The sequence below is a fragment of the Etheostoma cragini genome, chromosome 8, assembly GCF_013103735.1.
Source record: "Etheostoma cragini isolate CJK2018 chromosome 8, CSU_Ecrag_1.0, whole genome shotgun sequence".
In the NCBI taxonomy this organism is placed as follows: domain Eukaryota; kingdom Metazoa; phylum Chordata; class Actinopteri; order Perciformes; family Percidae; genus Etheostoma; species Etheostoma cragini.
Genome location: NC_048414.1, coordinates 18,540,781 through 18,556,438, shown reverse-complemented (window position 1 = coordinate 18,556,438; position 15,658 = coordinate 18,540,781). Strand labels below are relative to the sequence as shown.

Genomic DNA, 15,658 nt, shown 5'->3' with positions numbered 1-15,658 from the left:
AAGGTGGCAGTGAAGCGGTCACGCGCGACATGCCCAATACGCGTGAAGTCCCCGACCCGTTGCTGACACTGACAGACCCGCCTCCCCCCCCCTGCTTATCCAAAACACAATGGCTGTTTTCGCCACACTAAGTACTCACTGAGAATTTGATTCTCCCTTATTGTTTTTGTTTTGTTTTTTTTCTGACGCAGGCAGGTGCGCGTGCATGAGATAGGAGAGAGGGAGAGAGCGCTAGGTAAAGGGAGAGGCAGACTCCCACTGGGCTATACATTTCCCACATACTGCAGGTGTAGCATTGCATTAACATCAACAAACCTGAGTCAAGCTTCGTTTTACATCTGGAATGCGATGCCAACTCTTAGATATAATAGATGCTCAAACATATTGCCTGGGCTAAGAGATATTCTCTTAAAAAAGGTAATGTAAAAAATGAAAAAAAATTAGTTAGGAAATGTTTTTCTTTTGTTTTATAATGCATTTCCTGTACTGCAGGTGATAAAGTCAGAGATAGAAAATGAAGGAAATGGAATGGAAAGGGTGTTCTCTGTCTGTTGGACATACTGTATCTAGCCAGACATTATGAATGTTAAAAAGACCAGTTGAAAAACGACAAATGATTCATTCTCCCAGTCTGCCTTTGATTTGAAGTTAAAAAAAAATAGATTGGAAAGCACTCAGTCAAACACCTGTAATGGATACAGTGTGCATCTTTTATATGACTATTCTAACGACGCAGAGGATAACACATACCGTTGGCAATTTTAGACCCTTTTTATCTCAGCCTTGCTAAAAAAATCATAATAACAAAAACTTAAAAATAAGTAATTAAAAAATCAATTTTAGTGCTTCAAGTTAGACTTTCCGAACCAGTGTGTTAGTGACAGAGGAAAAACAACAACAGGTTCAAATGTCTTGAAACAGGTTTTATATCCTGTGTCGCTTTAAACCTGTAACCCCGTCAAGGAAAGGGTTAACAGAAACGTAGTTTCAATGTATCCATGTCACATTCTCATAAGGGGCATAGCTCCCCTAAAGGTCTGATCCTAGAATCGCCCCTGCGAAGCCACAACTCTCCATAATCAACAGTAACAACATATTGTTTTAATAAACTTTAATAAGCTCGGCACATTTTATTACAGTGGCTTTGTAAAAAAACCTTGTGGTGTGGAGGGACGTTTCACTCTAGCCCTGTAATGTATCTGTGTCCCATTGTCTTCTACTCCAGTGCTGTTGACCAAAACTTGCATATCTGATATGCTCAGTGCTGGGATTGTGAATTTATGATTATTTACACATAAATGTATCATACATTTCGCACCTAAGCCACTCTGTCCGGAAAGAAGACATTTACTGTACAGCCACGTCACGTTACTGTGGCCGTAGACCCGTGGTGGCCTAAAGGTTAGAGAAGCGAGCTTTTGAAGTTCGTCGGTTCAATCTCTAGATCAACAGGATAAAACTGTGGTTGTACCGGTTAGCTTCCAGGTATGTCCAGGTAGGTTCCAGGTATGTCCAGGTAGGTTCCAGGTATGTCCAGGTAGGTTCCAGGTATGAACGTGTGCAACTGTGTGAATGTGATCAGGGCGTTCCTGCAAAAAAGAGGCTTCCTCTCAGGGAACCTTCCCTGAATAAATAAAGGTAAAAAAAAATGAATGCCATTTTCAAGATACCCAAAGATGCTTTACACAATTGGTCATAGGTACTAATGGTTTTTGGAATAAAATTCAAAAGGACAAAATTGATTAAAAGAGTAATTCTTGCACATTTTACGTTGTGCTAATTCCTAGGCTGTGAAATATGTCTTTAGGTATTATTTTAGAAGCTACTGCAAACACTGCATTTATCTAATTTCTGTTTCACCTAAAACTACTGGTAAAGAATTATGAAGAATAATGGCATATACTGATAGGATCAGGAACATTGTTAGAACCCTTTACAAGACCCAAAGAGAGGTTTGCAGTGTACTCATACATATCAATAGCATTAGATTTGTCAGGTTGCTTTTTCAGCTGGGAGGAGGCCTCGGGGAAGACCAGGACTAGGTGGAGAGATTATATCTCCAGAGCTAGTTGATGTGGCTCGGGAAAGGGAAGTTTGGGGTCCCCTGCTGGAGCTGCTGCCCCCGCGACAAGCGGATGAAGATGGATGGATGGAGGTTGTTTTTGCACCATCTGTAAATTGAATCCTAAATTCATCTTGCAGAAAACAGAAACACAATGTGAACGACCGACTTCAACAATGTGGTTTATTTAGAATAAACAAGGCAACGTTACAGCACCAGTCAGATAGAAGCAATTATCAGACATCACTTTGGCTCTGCACATAGAGATGGTTACAGCTCACCGTTTGACATCTTCAGCTTATTAGGCAAGCAGCTTATTCTCCTGTTATTATAGGCAGCAATGAAGCTGAGCACCATTTGAATTGATATTAGACAACCTAAGCTTAAACAGTTGACTGCAAGTTATGCTTGAGAACAACACAGAAGATCTTTTGACCAGTTTGAAATATTTCCCCGGGGAAAACGGCCTTTTTATTATCATGGCTGCACTGCATAGTGGGAAGTTTAATACAAGGACCAGTACTTTGAAATAAGGCAGTATGATGTGTGCACAACCATACTGCACTGGTAGATGGTTGTTGTGTGACTAGGACATCACAATCACAGATATAATATATACATAATTTAATATTAAAGGGACAACCTTTCAGTAGGAAAATTCTAATTTTGTCACAAGTGGAGCATGTCTTTAAATCTTTATCTCTCTCAAATGCAATATTCTTCCTTATTTTGTGTTTTATTTTCACAGCAATGCAGTTATGGTCAGCATCTGTTGGCTGCAACTAATCTACAGCTGTTTCAAATCCTTGAAAAGTGACACAATCCACACACTCTTACAGTATGGCTTTTCTTCTTTCATGTGGATTTGATTCAGTATATTTGTCTATAAAACGTTCCAGATTTCAGACCAGGGAATGTGAGCACCGTGAGACAGAAGATAACACATGGTCTGGATTTTCTCCGCTGACCAGCCTTAAGCGTAAAGATGCGTTGAGGAGAATATTAATGAGTAGCAGGGAGGGACAGGGTTGTGAAGAAAAAAGAAAGAAATTGGCAAGGGCCTGTTGTTTCCTTTTTGAGACATTTAATGAACAGCTTTGGTGCATGCCCTGCTCTCCTCTCTTCTGCTTTGCCATCAACACCCTCTGCTCCATCTTTTCTTACAGCCATCAGACAGAGAGACAAAATGTGCACTTATTTCTTTGGCTGTGTATGTGGTATGTAAGTCAGACTTGTCTCCAAAAAGGACTTTGTAACTGAGGACAGGCTGCCAGAGAGGAGGTAGCAGCTGTAGTTTTGGTAAAAAGGGCAGATCTGATCCTGGTTCGGGTGTGATGAGAGCCGATTGAACAGGACTGGAGTCCTGGAGTCTGATGTCTGGAGTTGTGTCATGGTTGTAGCTGAGGCTGAGGTCTGGTTGATCTAAGAGCAAATACAGCAGAAAACACAAGGCTTTGTCTAAAGTGAGGCAAAGGTGCAGAGGTCTTTGGTTTTACATAGTTCAAAGTGTCTGAAAACCTACTTCATCCCAGCTTGTGATGATGTTTTTCGTAGCCCACTGCATTGTTCGTACTGGTACCTGTCAGTGACAAAGCCATGTCAGGCAGATTTCTGCTGATTTCTGATTCAGTGATAGTGATTCTTTTCAGGTTGTCCACATTACCTCACTTACCTATGTAGTCCTTGTAGTCCTTGAAGTATTTGTGCCTCAGACCACGTCCATCTTTCAAAAACAATATGGCCAGAAGGAAAAAAATAATTTCAATATTGACATCTGATATCAATATCACACACATGGTAATGTGAGTTCTTGCATATAAAATAAAGAGTTAAAGGGGAACTATGCAGTTTTTTTTACCTTAACTGAACAGCTTTGGAGTAATTAGAATGGTGACTTTTTGCGAGTTTAATGGAGTTCATCTTGCTTCCACCTAGCGCCTGTGAATGGAAGTATCGACCAGAAAGTATTGCGTGATATCAGGTCTGGCCATGTAATAAATTGCTTCACGGCACTGCACAAATACATGCCACCATTCAGGAACTGGCTAGCTATAAGAACAAGGTAGCATTGGTGTTTTCCACACTATCGTCATGAGTCGGCAAAAAAAGAAGCAGAAGGATAGGAAAGTATTGTTGGAGGAACTGACAAAGAGAAAACGGCAGACTGACCGAGCTAGGTGTCAGACACAAGCAAACATAGGAGCTGACAAATGTCTATTCCAAAGTTGTAGGGACAGCTCTATAGAGAAACCTGCGATCTACAAGCGAGAACTGCATAGCACCCCTTTAATGTTCTTTTGATTAAGTCATAACAATAATATTTCTGCACACATCTTAAGCCATATATCATAAATTGAGGCCATTTAGTGAGTTGCCAGGTCATTCCAATTTGTATAATTTTAGATCTACTTAATCCTTGGCACCTGTCAGCATGTAATCTGCCAAGAGATACCAGGCCTGACTCAGAGACTGCTGACAAACTGCCCCTGTCCTTTGGTCCTTTAAAGAAGCACACACTTCCATTAGAAAGGTTCCATTAGATTAGATAAGCAGGAGATTAGTTGTAAAAATAAGAATAGGTTGGATATGATGTGTTCAAGGGCTGGCTTCAAAGCCAAATCCGAATCCCAATGGCCAATTGTTGCAGCTATTTTAGTTATCAGAAGTACTCTAGCCATACCGGAGTTGCCACGTTGCTTGATGCATTGTCCCCGGTTAGGAATGCCAGCGGCAGGGTTTCCTGGATTGATGATGTGGCACTCGTAGCCCGTAGGACAATGAAGAGGCTCGTCTCCATCCTCAGTTGTGCTGCAGGCCTCAGCTAGTGGGCAGAAAACACCCCATGTGCATCAGAAGAAATCACAAACATGAAATACACCAGGGCCATTTTTTGGTTATGTGGACAGTACGTTTTCTTTCTTTTTGTTTACTTATCATTCCTTAACCTCAAAGTTATGTCTACTTCTACATTTTCCACTCGGAATGCCAGCATGCCAATTGGGCAAACTTCAGAAAAACCTGCAAAAACCTTCTATATACACTGAGGAATAGCAGATGACACCATCTCCTAGTTTAGGCTATGTATTGCAAAAGTTAAAGCAGCGGCAATAAATGAGCCAGAAAATCTCATCAGAGGTACACACATGACAGGAGAGTAGAGCTCTGGTGAAATCAAACCAACATGTGCTGACAGAAATTGTTTGGTCTCACTGAGTAAAGGCTGGAGTGCATTAGCATTTTAGGGATTTTTGAAGGCTAAAATGTTGGAGGATTCGAGTTAGGTGAGAGGTATTTTTATGCAAGCTGACCATCTGGCACTACTACTAAGGGTTTTTCTGTCCTCGGTGACTGGTCAGGGGTATGTGTGGGTATGAAGTGTGTGAAATGTGTTTGTGTGTGTGTGTACCTACCCTGCAGAACCTCCTCAGGGCCATCTAACAGCCAGCCGTTTCCGCCCAACCACCGAGGCTTGGGCTGCACCAGCCAGTCCAACACTGCTCGGAACACACATGGAAGCACAGCCATCAAAACACTATATTTTTAAAGAAAGAAACAAAAAAGTGCTCATTTCCAAGTAGTTTAAGGCCCAATTTGACCCTCTGTTAAGCAACCCAAAAACCCTATACTACTGTGTGTCTGTCCTTTGGTGCTGCTGACCTGGTGGCGGCTGGACAGACTCCAGGCAGGCGTAGATGCATCCATTGTAGCAGCAACGTTTATGGCGCTCACACTCTGAGTCTGAGCGGCAGCCCGGCACCTCACAGGCTCTCTCCGGCAACATCTGGGGTGGCGGTGGACAACGGTCATTCTTCTGGTGCTGGGTGGACTGGGGATGGTTGGGGTACTCGTAGTCCTGAGGGCCAGAAAATGAGAAATAAAGAAATAAAACTGTAAATGCGGTTTGTTCTGACAGACGTACAGACGTACAGACATTTAAGCATCAATTGTAGAACCAGGTGGCTAAAAATCTAAATCTATACATCTAAATCTATAAAACTGTTGCTTCATGACTAGGTGATGTCATAGATACCCAAATAAGTATGGGTCATGTTGGAAGGCGACAACATACAACGTTAGTGTTTTGATAAATGCCATGAATGATTTTTATGAATGCCACTTGATAAGAAATACAATTTCTCAGTTAGTTCCAATTAACTTTTACTGGATGTTCACAAAATTGCACACACAAGCACTTTCTAGCCACCAGAGGGCAGCCACAGGTCTGAGTCATCCCTTTTCAGCACAGCAGAGCTACATTAAAGACAGGAGGTTTTGGCTTCAGTATGCATGCCTGCCTGCTAGCGTCTGTCTTGACCTGGCTTGGGAGGTGATTTACAGTGGGGAAAAACTCTGGATTCTAAGAGGGAGAAAGCAGGCCACAGGATCCTGAGCCAAACAGAGACACACTTCACACCCCTTGACGGATTTGGCAACGTACAGTGTAGGCCTGCGTGCACACATGTATGTGTACCCAAACAGCAAGGCACAGTCCACTGTTGCTGTGAAGATGCATGCATTACAGAGGCTAACAAGGCTAGAGGCTATTAAAATATATCAAACACAGGCATGGTTTCTGTGCAATACTAGTTTTTACAAAGCTGCTACTCTTGATTCCTGCTCAATGGCTTGGACATGTCCAGGATAGAATTTGTGGGTTTATATGCTTTCACACCGCTGGTATCAAATATCACAAGTTTTGTGCAACAATACAAGCAGCTATTGTTTGTTCTGGGTCATCTAGATTTAGGAAATATTGCAACAAAATCCAAAGAAGCACTGCTGCCCTTGACTTAACATTAACTCTCATTGAAATGGAGCACAACAAACACCGGTGAAATCAATTGTACAAGTCATTCCACTCCTTTCTTCTTACTGCTGTGAAAAGCAATGAGCAACGATGTAATGTCTGCTGGCTGGTCTAACATCACTGTTAAAACATCCACTGAAGAACATGACAAGGAACAATTAAAGGATATTAGACCATTGGTCGGGTGCAAGGTGGTTACCTTTGAACTCTCTGAACGGCACAGGAAGTTATGTAGCAGGTTGCTTATCTAATTCTTTGTTACACTGCCATTATGGCTGTGCTTCAACATTTACATTTCCAGTTTGTCATAACACATGCGTTTGTATATTAAATGCAAGCACAAGTTTTAGTTTTTCAGAATTTATGTCTTTTCAGTTGTGTGGGTGAATTCCTCTGCTTTTCCAGCCTTAGCCATTCATTTGGGATGGTGTTCCAGAGAGAGAGAGAGAGAGAGAGAGAGAGAGAGAAAGAGAGAGAAAGGGAGATAGAGAGAGAGAAAGAGACAAAGAGGGAGTGAGAGAAATTGGTGTTTTTCTCTACACTAGATTTGTAATTAGATAATCAGCTTGTGGGTTGCACACGGTCATTAAAACTGTGCTGTTTATTTGGCAGGCTTACTGAACGCTCTTACAAACCAACCGGAAAAACGAAAGCAAATGTTTGGCGCTGACGGTGGTATCACACACACAGTATCTGTGTTCACTTTAAACACACATTAATTTGTTCTGGCAGCTGAGAGCTTAGTGGTTGGATGGTTCTTTGGTGTCAGGGTGAAGGGCGGAGGGATGGGGGATTCACACTGTGGAGGGAGCAAGAAGCTCTTGCATTAGTAGTTACAGTTTTGATTGTACATCACATCTAGGAATGGTCTCAATCTCAAATTTCAATACAGTTTGGTGTCCTGGCTGAAATGTGTCTTGAAAACTGTACTTAGCCTTGTTTACTTATACTTTAGGTTTTATACTATTTTAAGTTGGTCTATTCAATATATTTGTATTAAAAATTGATCTAATGACTATGTGTAAAGTAAAAGGTGCCACTCAAAATGACTAATCCACTAAGAATTATCACCTGACAGACACATTCAGTTCCCCTGAGCTCTACATAGCTTTCTAGCGTCCTTCAGCAGAAACACATATTAGTGTACTGTTGAGCTGTAAATTGAGAATGATTGTGATCCGACCCCCATTTTTTTTCCTGCTTCAAAACAGACCAAGCACCACCTCAACTTGCATGTATCGCATGTCTTTTCATGGCTCTGATTGGTTGGAGATCTTTTCATTTGCGTCCACAGGCATTTGGGTCTGCGCAATTAATAACGCCCCATGAAAATCGAAAATCCAAATGTGTTGCTTTGTTTCTGGTTGTACTATACAATTTTTTAACAATACAAAACCATATGTACTTTTTAGAGTGAAGGAAACAACATGCCTCTGGCTTCACATTAAGGCTGCGCGATATTTTGTTTCATTGTCTACATCACAATGTGTGCATGCGTGATAGTCACATCGCAGGATGTTGCAATGTTGAAGCTAAAACTTTTTTGCTGCTTAATAGAAAATTTAACTTTCACTGTTTTCCTTTTAAAGGATTACTATCCACCGACCCCTTCCCTTTCAGACAGGTAGTCATGTGGGCAACGTTAGTCCGACGGGGGTTATTGTTATGGGAATTGAGGCTCTGCATGTGTAGAAAAGTACCCTAGGCAGCAGCTGCCGCTGACACAGTGATCCACACTCTTTTTGATGGAAAGTCAGTGAAGCCACAGTAGTCAGTGTTTTATGTTCGCTGCAAATACAAACCAAATGACCTGATTAATGCTACGTAATCACAACGTCTCCCGGGCATTTTCCCCCTCAGAATGCTGCGACCAGTCAATAACTGATAAAGCTAATATAGTTAGCCTAAAGAAACAAGCAATAAGCTGCTACCACCAAGGCTAAAGCTAATATAGTTAGCTTAAAGAAACAAGCAATAAGCAGCTACCAGCAAGGCTAAAGCTAACATTGTTAGCATAAAGAAACAGGTCTCTGTGAAACAGAAATCTGTGTCTGATCTAACGTAATTTACACTGATTTAATACACTGATTTCGTCAGACTAATCATTCATGGCTCACAGGAGGGAAGTGGAGCCACAGTGGTTTACAATGTCTCCTGGTACAATTAGACCAATGAATGAGGACTACTAAGTCTGCTGTGATTGGATAAGGACATAATGGCTACTGCCCTTATTCCACTTGTCTCATATCCGATCTGCTACTAAAGTCTCCTGCATATGTTTCCTACAAAAGGTCAAGTGTGCCCTTCCTGTTTATGTGACTGTGTGTGTAGTTTAAGGGTGAGTTTACTTACTACTACACATTAATACGGTACACCAGTGACCCCTAACCAGGGGTACTTTAGGGCGGTACGTGGAAAAATTGTTGAGCAGCTTAACTTATTAAAAAATGTAAACTGATTAAATTAAATTTATTATTTATTTAACAGAGTATATCTGCTGTAAGACCTGAACACTACATGTTGCAGCTATGTAACAGTACATGCAAACGAGTTAGCAAGTGACTATAGAAGTTTTTTAAATAAAGTACCTTAACGTAATGAATAAATGGTGTAAATAAATAGCTAAAAGCAATGGCTAAAAGGCTAAAACATTGATGTATGGTGTTTTAAACTCCCAACATCGCCTTCCAGGCAGCACTGCCTAGCAGGCACTAGGATTGGGAAATGGTTAGGGTTAGGGTTAGCTCCCTGGAAGTCAACGCTGGGGGCTTAAAACGCCATCGAGCTGAAACATTCAGCTTCACTCCCAGTAGTAGCTTACTAGTAATATGATTGCTGATAAAACCAAACCTGGCTAAATATTTACAATTCAACAAGAATGAAAACATTAACAATATGGTGATTAATGAAAAGTGTAACACATTTGGAATATAAATTGGGAATTGAGGAAGGGGTAAGTGAGTTAAACTGGCAGGGCTGTGGGATACATCAGACCAATAAAACAATTGGGAACCACTGCTGTACTGCAGAAGCTATTCATTCTTTGAAATGTGTTCACTGTATTGATCCCTGAGTCAACATTGAAGGTGCTACTTCTTACTTCTTTTTTTTACTGTACTATTGCCTTGCTATCATTCAGCTCTTACTGTGACTGCTCCACTCTCAGGGCTCCTCTTGTGTCTGCCTTCATATCTTTACATGCCATAAGAGCTGTCATGGTCTACATCTTCTGCTCTTTCACACAATCCTGGGCACATCTCTCTGATGTTCCACAATGTTTGTTTACACTCCTGTCTGCTTTGTTGCTCTCCTATAGAGACGCTGCCAGCGGGCCTGTGTGGGATGTTTTATGTCTATCTGTGGGCATGTGGGCATGTCTCTCTGCCTGTCTCTGTCTGAAACACTCACTATCTCTCTTCCTCTGAGTTTTTCTCCTTAATCTCTTGATCTTTTGGGCAGAAAAAAATGATGGTGGCTGTAACGGTTGATCTTAAACAACGACTCTTGTTCCGTCTGTCTTTCCTTGTCTCTCTTTTTGGTACTCTTTCTCTGTGGTTTATTGGGAGTTTGTGGGGAGAATCCACTGGAGACCTTGTCTGGCTCCATAACTGTACTGAGATCAGGCTGCTAATGGTTCCACGCAGAGATCTCAGACAGATATTGAGAGTTTCTGCTCCTTTGGCAAGAATGCACACAAACACACACACACACACACACACACACACACACACACACACACACACACACACACATAACTGCATGGTCAAGGTTGTGCACAAGAAAAAGCTGTGTTATTTTACATTGAGTGTCAACTCAAATGTGGCAGATCTCCCATGTCTACTAAATGAAGTAGCCCACAGCACACATCTGGTTAGCTTTTGGGTTGTCAGGACTCATTTCCTGTCTCTATACCAGCAGTCAGTTTGACGTAAAGACAGACAGACGTGCAAATAGATAGAGACACATCAGGCTAAACTGTGAGGAAAACAAACAGCCTGTAAATCAGTCGGAGATGAGAGTTTTAATGAGTGATGGGTGCTGGCAGTCAAACAGGTCAATGCACAACTGGGCAAAGCAGTCCTTAAACTTCAAACAGACTGGCAGAATGGGGATTTCTAACCCTGAAATGCAGACAAACAGACTTTTTGAAGCTTGGTTTACTCGCCAGGAGGCAGGTAAATCAACTGTGAGTGAAACCGTCCGAAATAGCATCTGCAACCTGTCAGTCAAAGTCTGAGGTAGAAGGGATGGCCATGATAGAGGTCCCCCTCAACTCATTTACTGTCTTACTCCTCTATATTCCATTTGCAGTGCAGCTTTATGCAGAGTTATGGACATCAACATGTCTGTGGTCTCATATACTAAGACTCAGATTTGCTACGATTGTTCTCTCTGTTGTCTCTGTGATGATACAAAAGCTTTGTTGCCATATGATAGAAATGTCTGGAACATTAGAGGAACGTTGCTGGATTAAGCTGTAGTTGATGTAAAAATGGTTTGTCTTTTTGTTTTGTGAGTGCGTCTATCGTACTGATTAGTGTCTCCACTGTCCAGTAATGAGCTTCTGACCAGAAGACTCACATCAGCTGACTGGGATTAGTCCTGTTTAGGATAACTACTTGTAAGGTGGATGACTGACTAACTACAATAATTATTGCATCAGGATTACAGCATGTCGTATATCACAAGCGCGATAAAACATGCATTGTAGCACAAGACATCATCGTGAATAAAGGACTGTATACGTGTCTCTCATCCATGTTGTTGGGATATTTGGTAATGCAATGTACCCTTATCTCTAACATTAGAGGTACAGCAGCCATTAGCTAACATGGCTATTGTTAAGCCTAGCCAGCTAGTCAGAAATGTACAGCCAACCAAGCAAATACTTACATTAATTTTGCAATGTTCAACATATTATTAGAATGCAATCACACATTATTTGATGAAACATTATTTGGAAAGCCAGTCTGATTAATCCAGAAAAAGAAATAATATTTCTTGACGTGGTGTATGGCATAACATTAACTTTTGTAATTGTGTTCAGCTAATAAATTAAATCACCACAAACAAACTTTAACTTTGAAAAGAGTAAACTTGACCATACTTTTTCTTGATATGTCTAAAGCAGGGCATTGAGGCAGGGATGTGTCAGTGATTGGGCAATTCAGTTACATTAAATACAAGTTGATTCTCAACCACCACAATGAAAATGTTCCTTTTAAGGCAATCTATGATTGAAACCTCTTGCTTTACTCTTACCTGATAGCATGAGTGGCCATCCCAGTACATTACATTCAGAAAACTTATCTTATCTTTAGAAAATATCACTTCCTTAAAAGCTACAAATTTCCATTAGTGAAAAAACAGTGTGTGGATCTGTTTTGTTTTACAAAGCAGCCCCAGGCCAAGTCAAATAACTGGCCAGCCAGGAAGCACACATGTTTCTGAGCATCTGCAGGGCCACTGACTTACAGTAATACCAGGTGCTTTCAGAATGGCCCACATCACATCATATAAATGAAACTATAAAGATCTATGGTGGTAGTCTCAGACACCCTCACTGACATGCCCAGACAGGTGTCTGAGTCAGACTGCGGGATGGGTGTATGAGACTAAATAATCTGGTCTGTGTGTGTGTGTGTGTGTGTGTCTGTGTGTATCAGTGATACTTCCGCTGCCCAAGCCATTCCACCTGTTTTCCCATCTACCCATCAAATGTTTTTCTCTTAGTTGTAAGGTCTGACACATATTACCCACTATGTATCATCAGCCATGCATTATCCATGCATTATCAGCCATGCATTCCCCCTGTTAAACACAAAGAGGACATTAGAAAAGTGCTACTTGTGGCCTTTGGACCTTGTACCAGGGCGAGGTCTACATAAAAGAGGGTGGACAAGACTCTGATCTCCAAGACCCTCTCACCCACAGGTCAACCAGACAACGTTCTAGTCAGAGCTTTACATATTTAGGACAGGTAAATGAAGTTCAAAGGTAAAGATGCAAATATAGTAAGCTAAAGAGGCATAGAAAACGTCATTTTGACATGAATTGAATGAACTGAGACAAAGTGTACATGATGAAATGTAAAAATTGTCTGCTCATGTTTTGATAATACATTTCCATTCTAGAGGGTAGAATCTGTTTATCTGTCCTATTTAAAAACAACAAGACATAAAAATAAGATGTTCAAGTGACCATAGTGTTTATTTACATAAATAAATGATTCAGATGAATTCAAGACAAACTGAGCCTGCTGGTGGTCTTGGGTTTGTTAAACATTTTTTTAGTATTTTTCCTTTCAAGACACACAATTCCATAGCACAGTGCCTACGTGAAATACTCAGTGACTATAATTTGTCTTTCTGCACGGTCCCAGTGTTATGAACGAGGCGGGTTGTGTGTGTGTGTGTGTGTGTGTGTGAGAGAGAGGGGGAGGTGGTTAAAAAAATGACAGATTGAAAGATATAGAGATGAAAAGGTTCAGAGAAAAGAGACGAACTTGGTCTGCTCAGCCGTCTCAGCATGTTCCAATTACAGCAGCTTTGAAGCAGAGTCAAGCAAGACAGTGCTTTTGGCCCATCCTGAGAGCACGAAAACACGAGAGAAGAGACTTGAAAGAGGGAAAACAGGGGTGCTTTGCTGAGAGAGGAGTATATGGGTGAGGGGGATGACAAAGCTGGGCAGAGAGAGGGAAAAAGTGTAACTGATTCATATGAAAGAAGGATACAGAGATAAATGCAGAGAACGAGAGAAAGAGAGAGAGTAAAGGGCTAATGAGGGCATAAACCAGTTAGAAAGTGAGAACATTGAAGCACGAGAGGGAAAAAGAAAGAGAAGGTAGCACGCTACAGTGAGCCCTTGTTAGAGATGATCAATCAGTTACACTGAGCTGAGCTAACAAGCAGGGGCCCCGTCTGCAAATTCAGTTCCTGTCCTAATAATCCACTAGAATCACACACACACACACACACACACACACACACACACACACACACACACACACACACACACACACACACACGCACACACACATTAAATATCCGGTGTTCCCTTCAATTACTCATATGGAACCTGCTGCACACTCCACTGACTGCTCCTCATCAAAACTGATGCTTCTTTTCCAGTGGTGGAAGACATTTATCACAATGAAGTAACGCTCCATTGCAAGTTAAGGTTCGGCCTTCAAATTTGACATAAAAGCACGGAAGCTTCGCCAGTAATATGTTTTATAGCTTCAATAGGACTGAATATCCACTTCATTATTAATAGGAATACATTAACATGTGGTCAGCATTTTTTATTTTGTAGCTATTCATTTTGCATACTTTATAGAGATAATGGTGCTATGGTATCTTGCAATGCATCATACCTTAAAAGATGACCATTTGTTAAATCTCAGTCTGGAAACCAGCTATAGCTGTCAAATACACAAAGCTGATATATAGTATCTTTTACAGTATATGTATGTATAGATATACATTTTTTCCCCTATACACATAAATGTAACGTTATAATAGAGTGGATGTAAAGTGCACGCTGTTCAATATCCCTCTTAATTACTCTTATCTGTTTAGTAAATTAAGACTAAAGCCACTTCGTTTAAAGACTTTAAGACCTGTTTTTTTTTTATCCATGCAAATACCAAAGTAGCAATAAAACATGTAGATGTGATGTTGTTTGTTTAATCCACGCATAAACCAAAAAGTTGCAGTTATGTTCTGGATGTCAATGCAGATTCTGGCAAAATATTAGACAATAAAATCTCCGATATGAATAACTTTTCATTTAAAGTGTTGGAATTACATTTTTGTTATTACAGAGAGATTAAAGCATAAAAAAGGATGGATTAATTAGTAAAGTCGAGAGGTGCTGGTCGGGTGTTGAGCCAGCTAGCTGTTTAGCGTATTGTTTTGCTTCCAGGAGGGGTCTGATCTTCTCATCCATGCAACACATACGCACATTTCCTTAAATGTCAAATTATTTCTTTATATACAGTACTTGGTAAAAGGGAATTAGTTGATGAACACCACTTATCATGATTATAAAACAGCAGACTTATAGCACTCGGGTCAACTTGACCACCTCTCACCTCCACCACAAAACTGCTGTGACTGTGTGAAAACCAGCTCTCTGCAACAGAGCCGGCATTGTGCTGTAATGCTGTGAGCTTTCACCTACTTTCACTTTGGAGCATATTCTAAAAGAAGTCAAAAGATAGACGGCGAGAAAAGCATCACACTCATACGTGAACAAATAGGTGAGGTTAGCAATCCCACCTTGTGGTTGAGTCCTCTTTTCCTGATTCTCCTGGCATCACTTCCTGTGGCCAGTACCAACAGGGACAGCAGTAGCAGCACCACAGAGCCTGGCATGGTCTGTGTCCTGCACCTCAGTTCCAAACACTTTCTGCGTCTCCCTCCCTTCTCCTCCCTTCCTGTTTCAGAGGTAGTCCTTCTTTCTCTCCTTATTCCAGAGTTTGTCCTCTACGCGTCCGTGGTGCCTTTCCAGCTGAAGCAATAACTCATTGGTGCTCATGTGCAGCCAGTGATTACACAAGCTCTCTCTCTCCAATGAGACCTGCCTTTATAACCGCCTGAGGAAAAGTGCAGGACAAAATGACAAAGTAGAGGGAAGAAAGGGGAAAGTACAGAGGGGATGAATGAAGAAACGAAAGAAGGAGAATAGTTAGGGGAGCAGGGGAAGGGAGAAACAGCAGTTGTCTGTGCATCAGTTGCAGAGAGCTGAAACTGTCTGCTGGCACAGCTTATGCACATGTCTCTGGG

The 15,658-nt window shown here is 41.2% G+C and overlaps 1 protein-coding gene across 2 annotated transcripts; it reads right to left on the bottom strand.

Moving 5' to 3' along the window:
* Positions 1-2,228: 2,228 nt before the first annotated feature.
* On the bottom strand, positions 2,229-15,658 carry wfdc1 (WAP four-disulfide core domain 1). Of its 2 annotated transcripts, none has more exons than XR_004657643.1 (7): positions 15,152-15,658; positions 5,720-5,915; positions 5,473-5,556; positions 4,743-4,883; positions 3,726-3,785; positions 3,585-3,641; positions 2,229-3,484 (listed from the first exon to the last, which is right to left on the bottom strand). XR_004657643.1 is itself a non-coding variant. In XM_034879261.1 (7 exons), exons 1-6 carry the CDS (start codon positions 15,245-15,247, stop codon positions 3,586-3,588), a joined length of 624 nt encoding a protein of 207 aa, XP_034735152.1. In that variant the 5' UTR covers positions 15,248-15,657; the 3' UTR covers positions 2,229-3,484; position 3,585. The 2 variants fall into 2 exon arrangements, 1 of the variants encoding a protein (XP_034735152.1); XM_034879261.1 differs by having other exon boundaries at positions 3,735-3,785; positions 15,152-15,657.

What these genes read in the sequence shown, in the direction of transcription:
- wfdc1 (XM_034879261.1), bottom strand. Translation starts at nt 15,247, where the DNA reads ATGCCAGGCTCTGTGGTGCTGCTACTGCTGTCCCTGTTGGTACTGGCC. An exon ending in AAAGAGGACTCAACCACAAG is followed by an intron (nt 5,916 to 15,151) that starts GTGGGATTGCTA and finishes TCTGGCCCTCAG; the next exon opens with GACTACGAGTACCCCAACCA. An exon ending in GTCTGTCCAGCCGCCACCAG is followed by an intron (nt 5,557 to 5,719) that starts GTCAGCAGCACC and finishes TGTTCCGAGCAG; the next exon opens with TGTTGGACTGGCTGGTGCAG.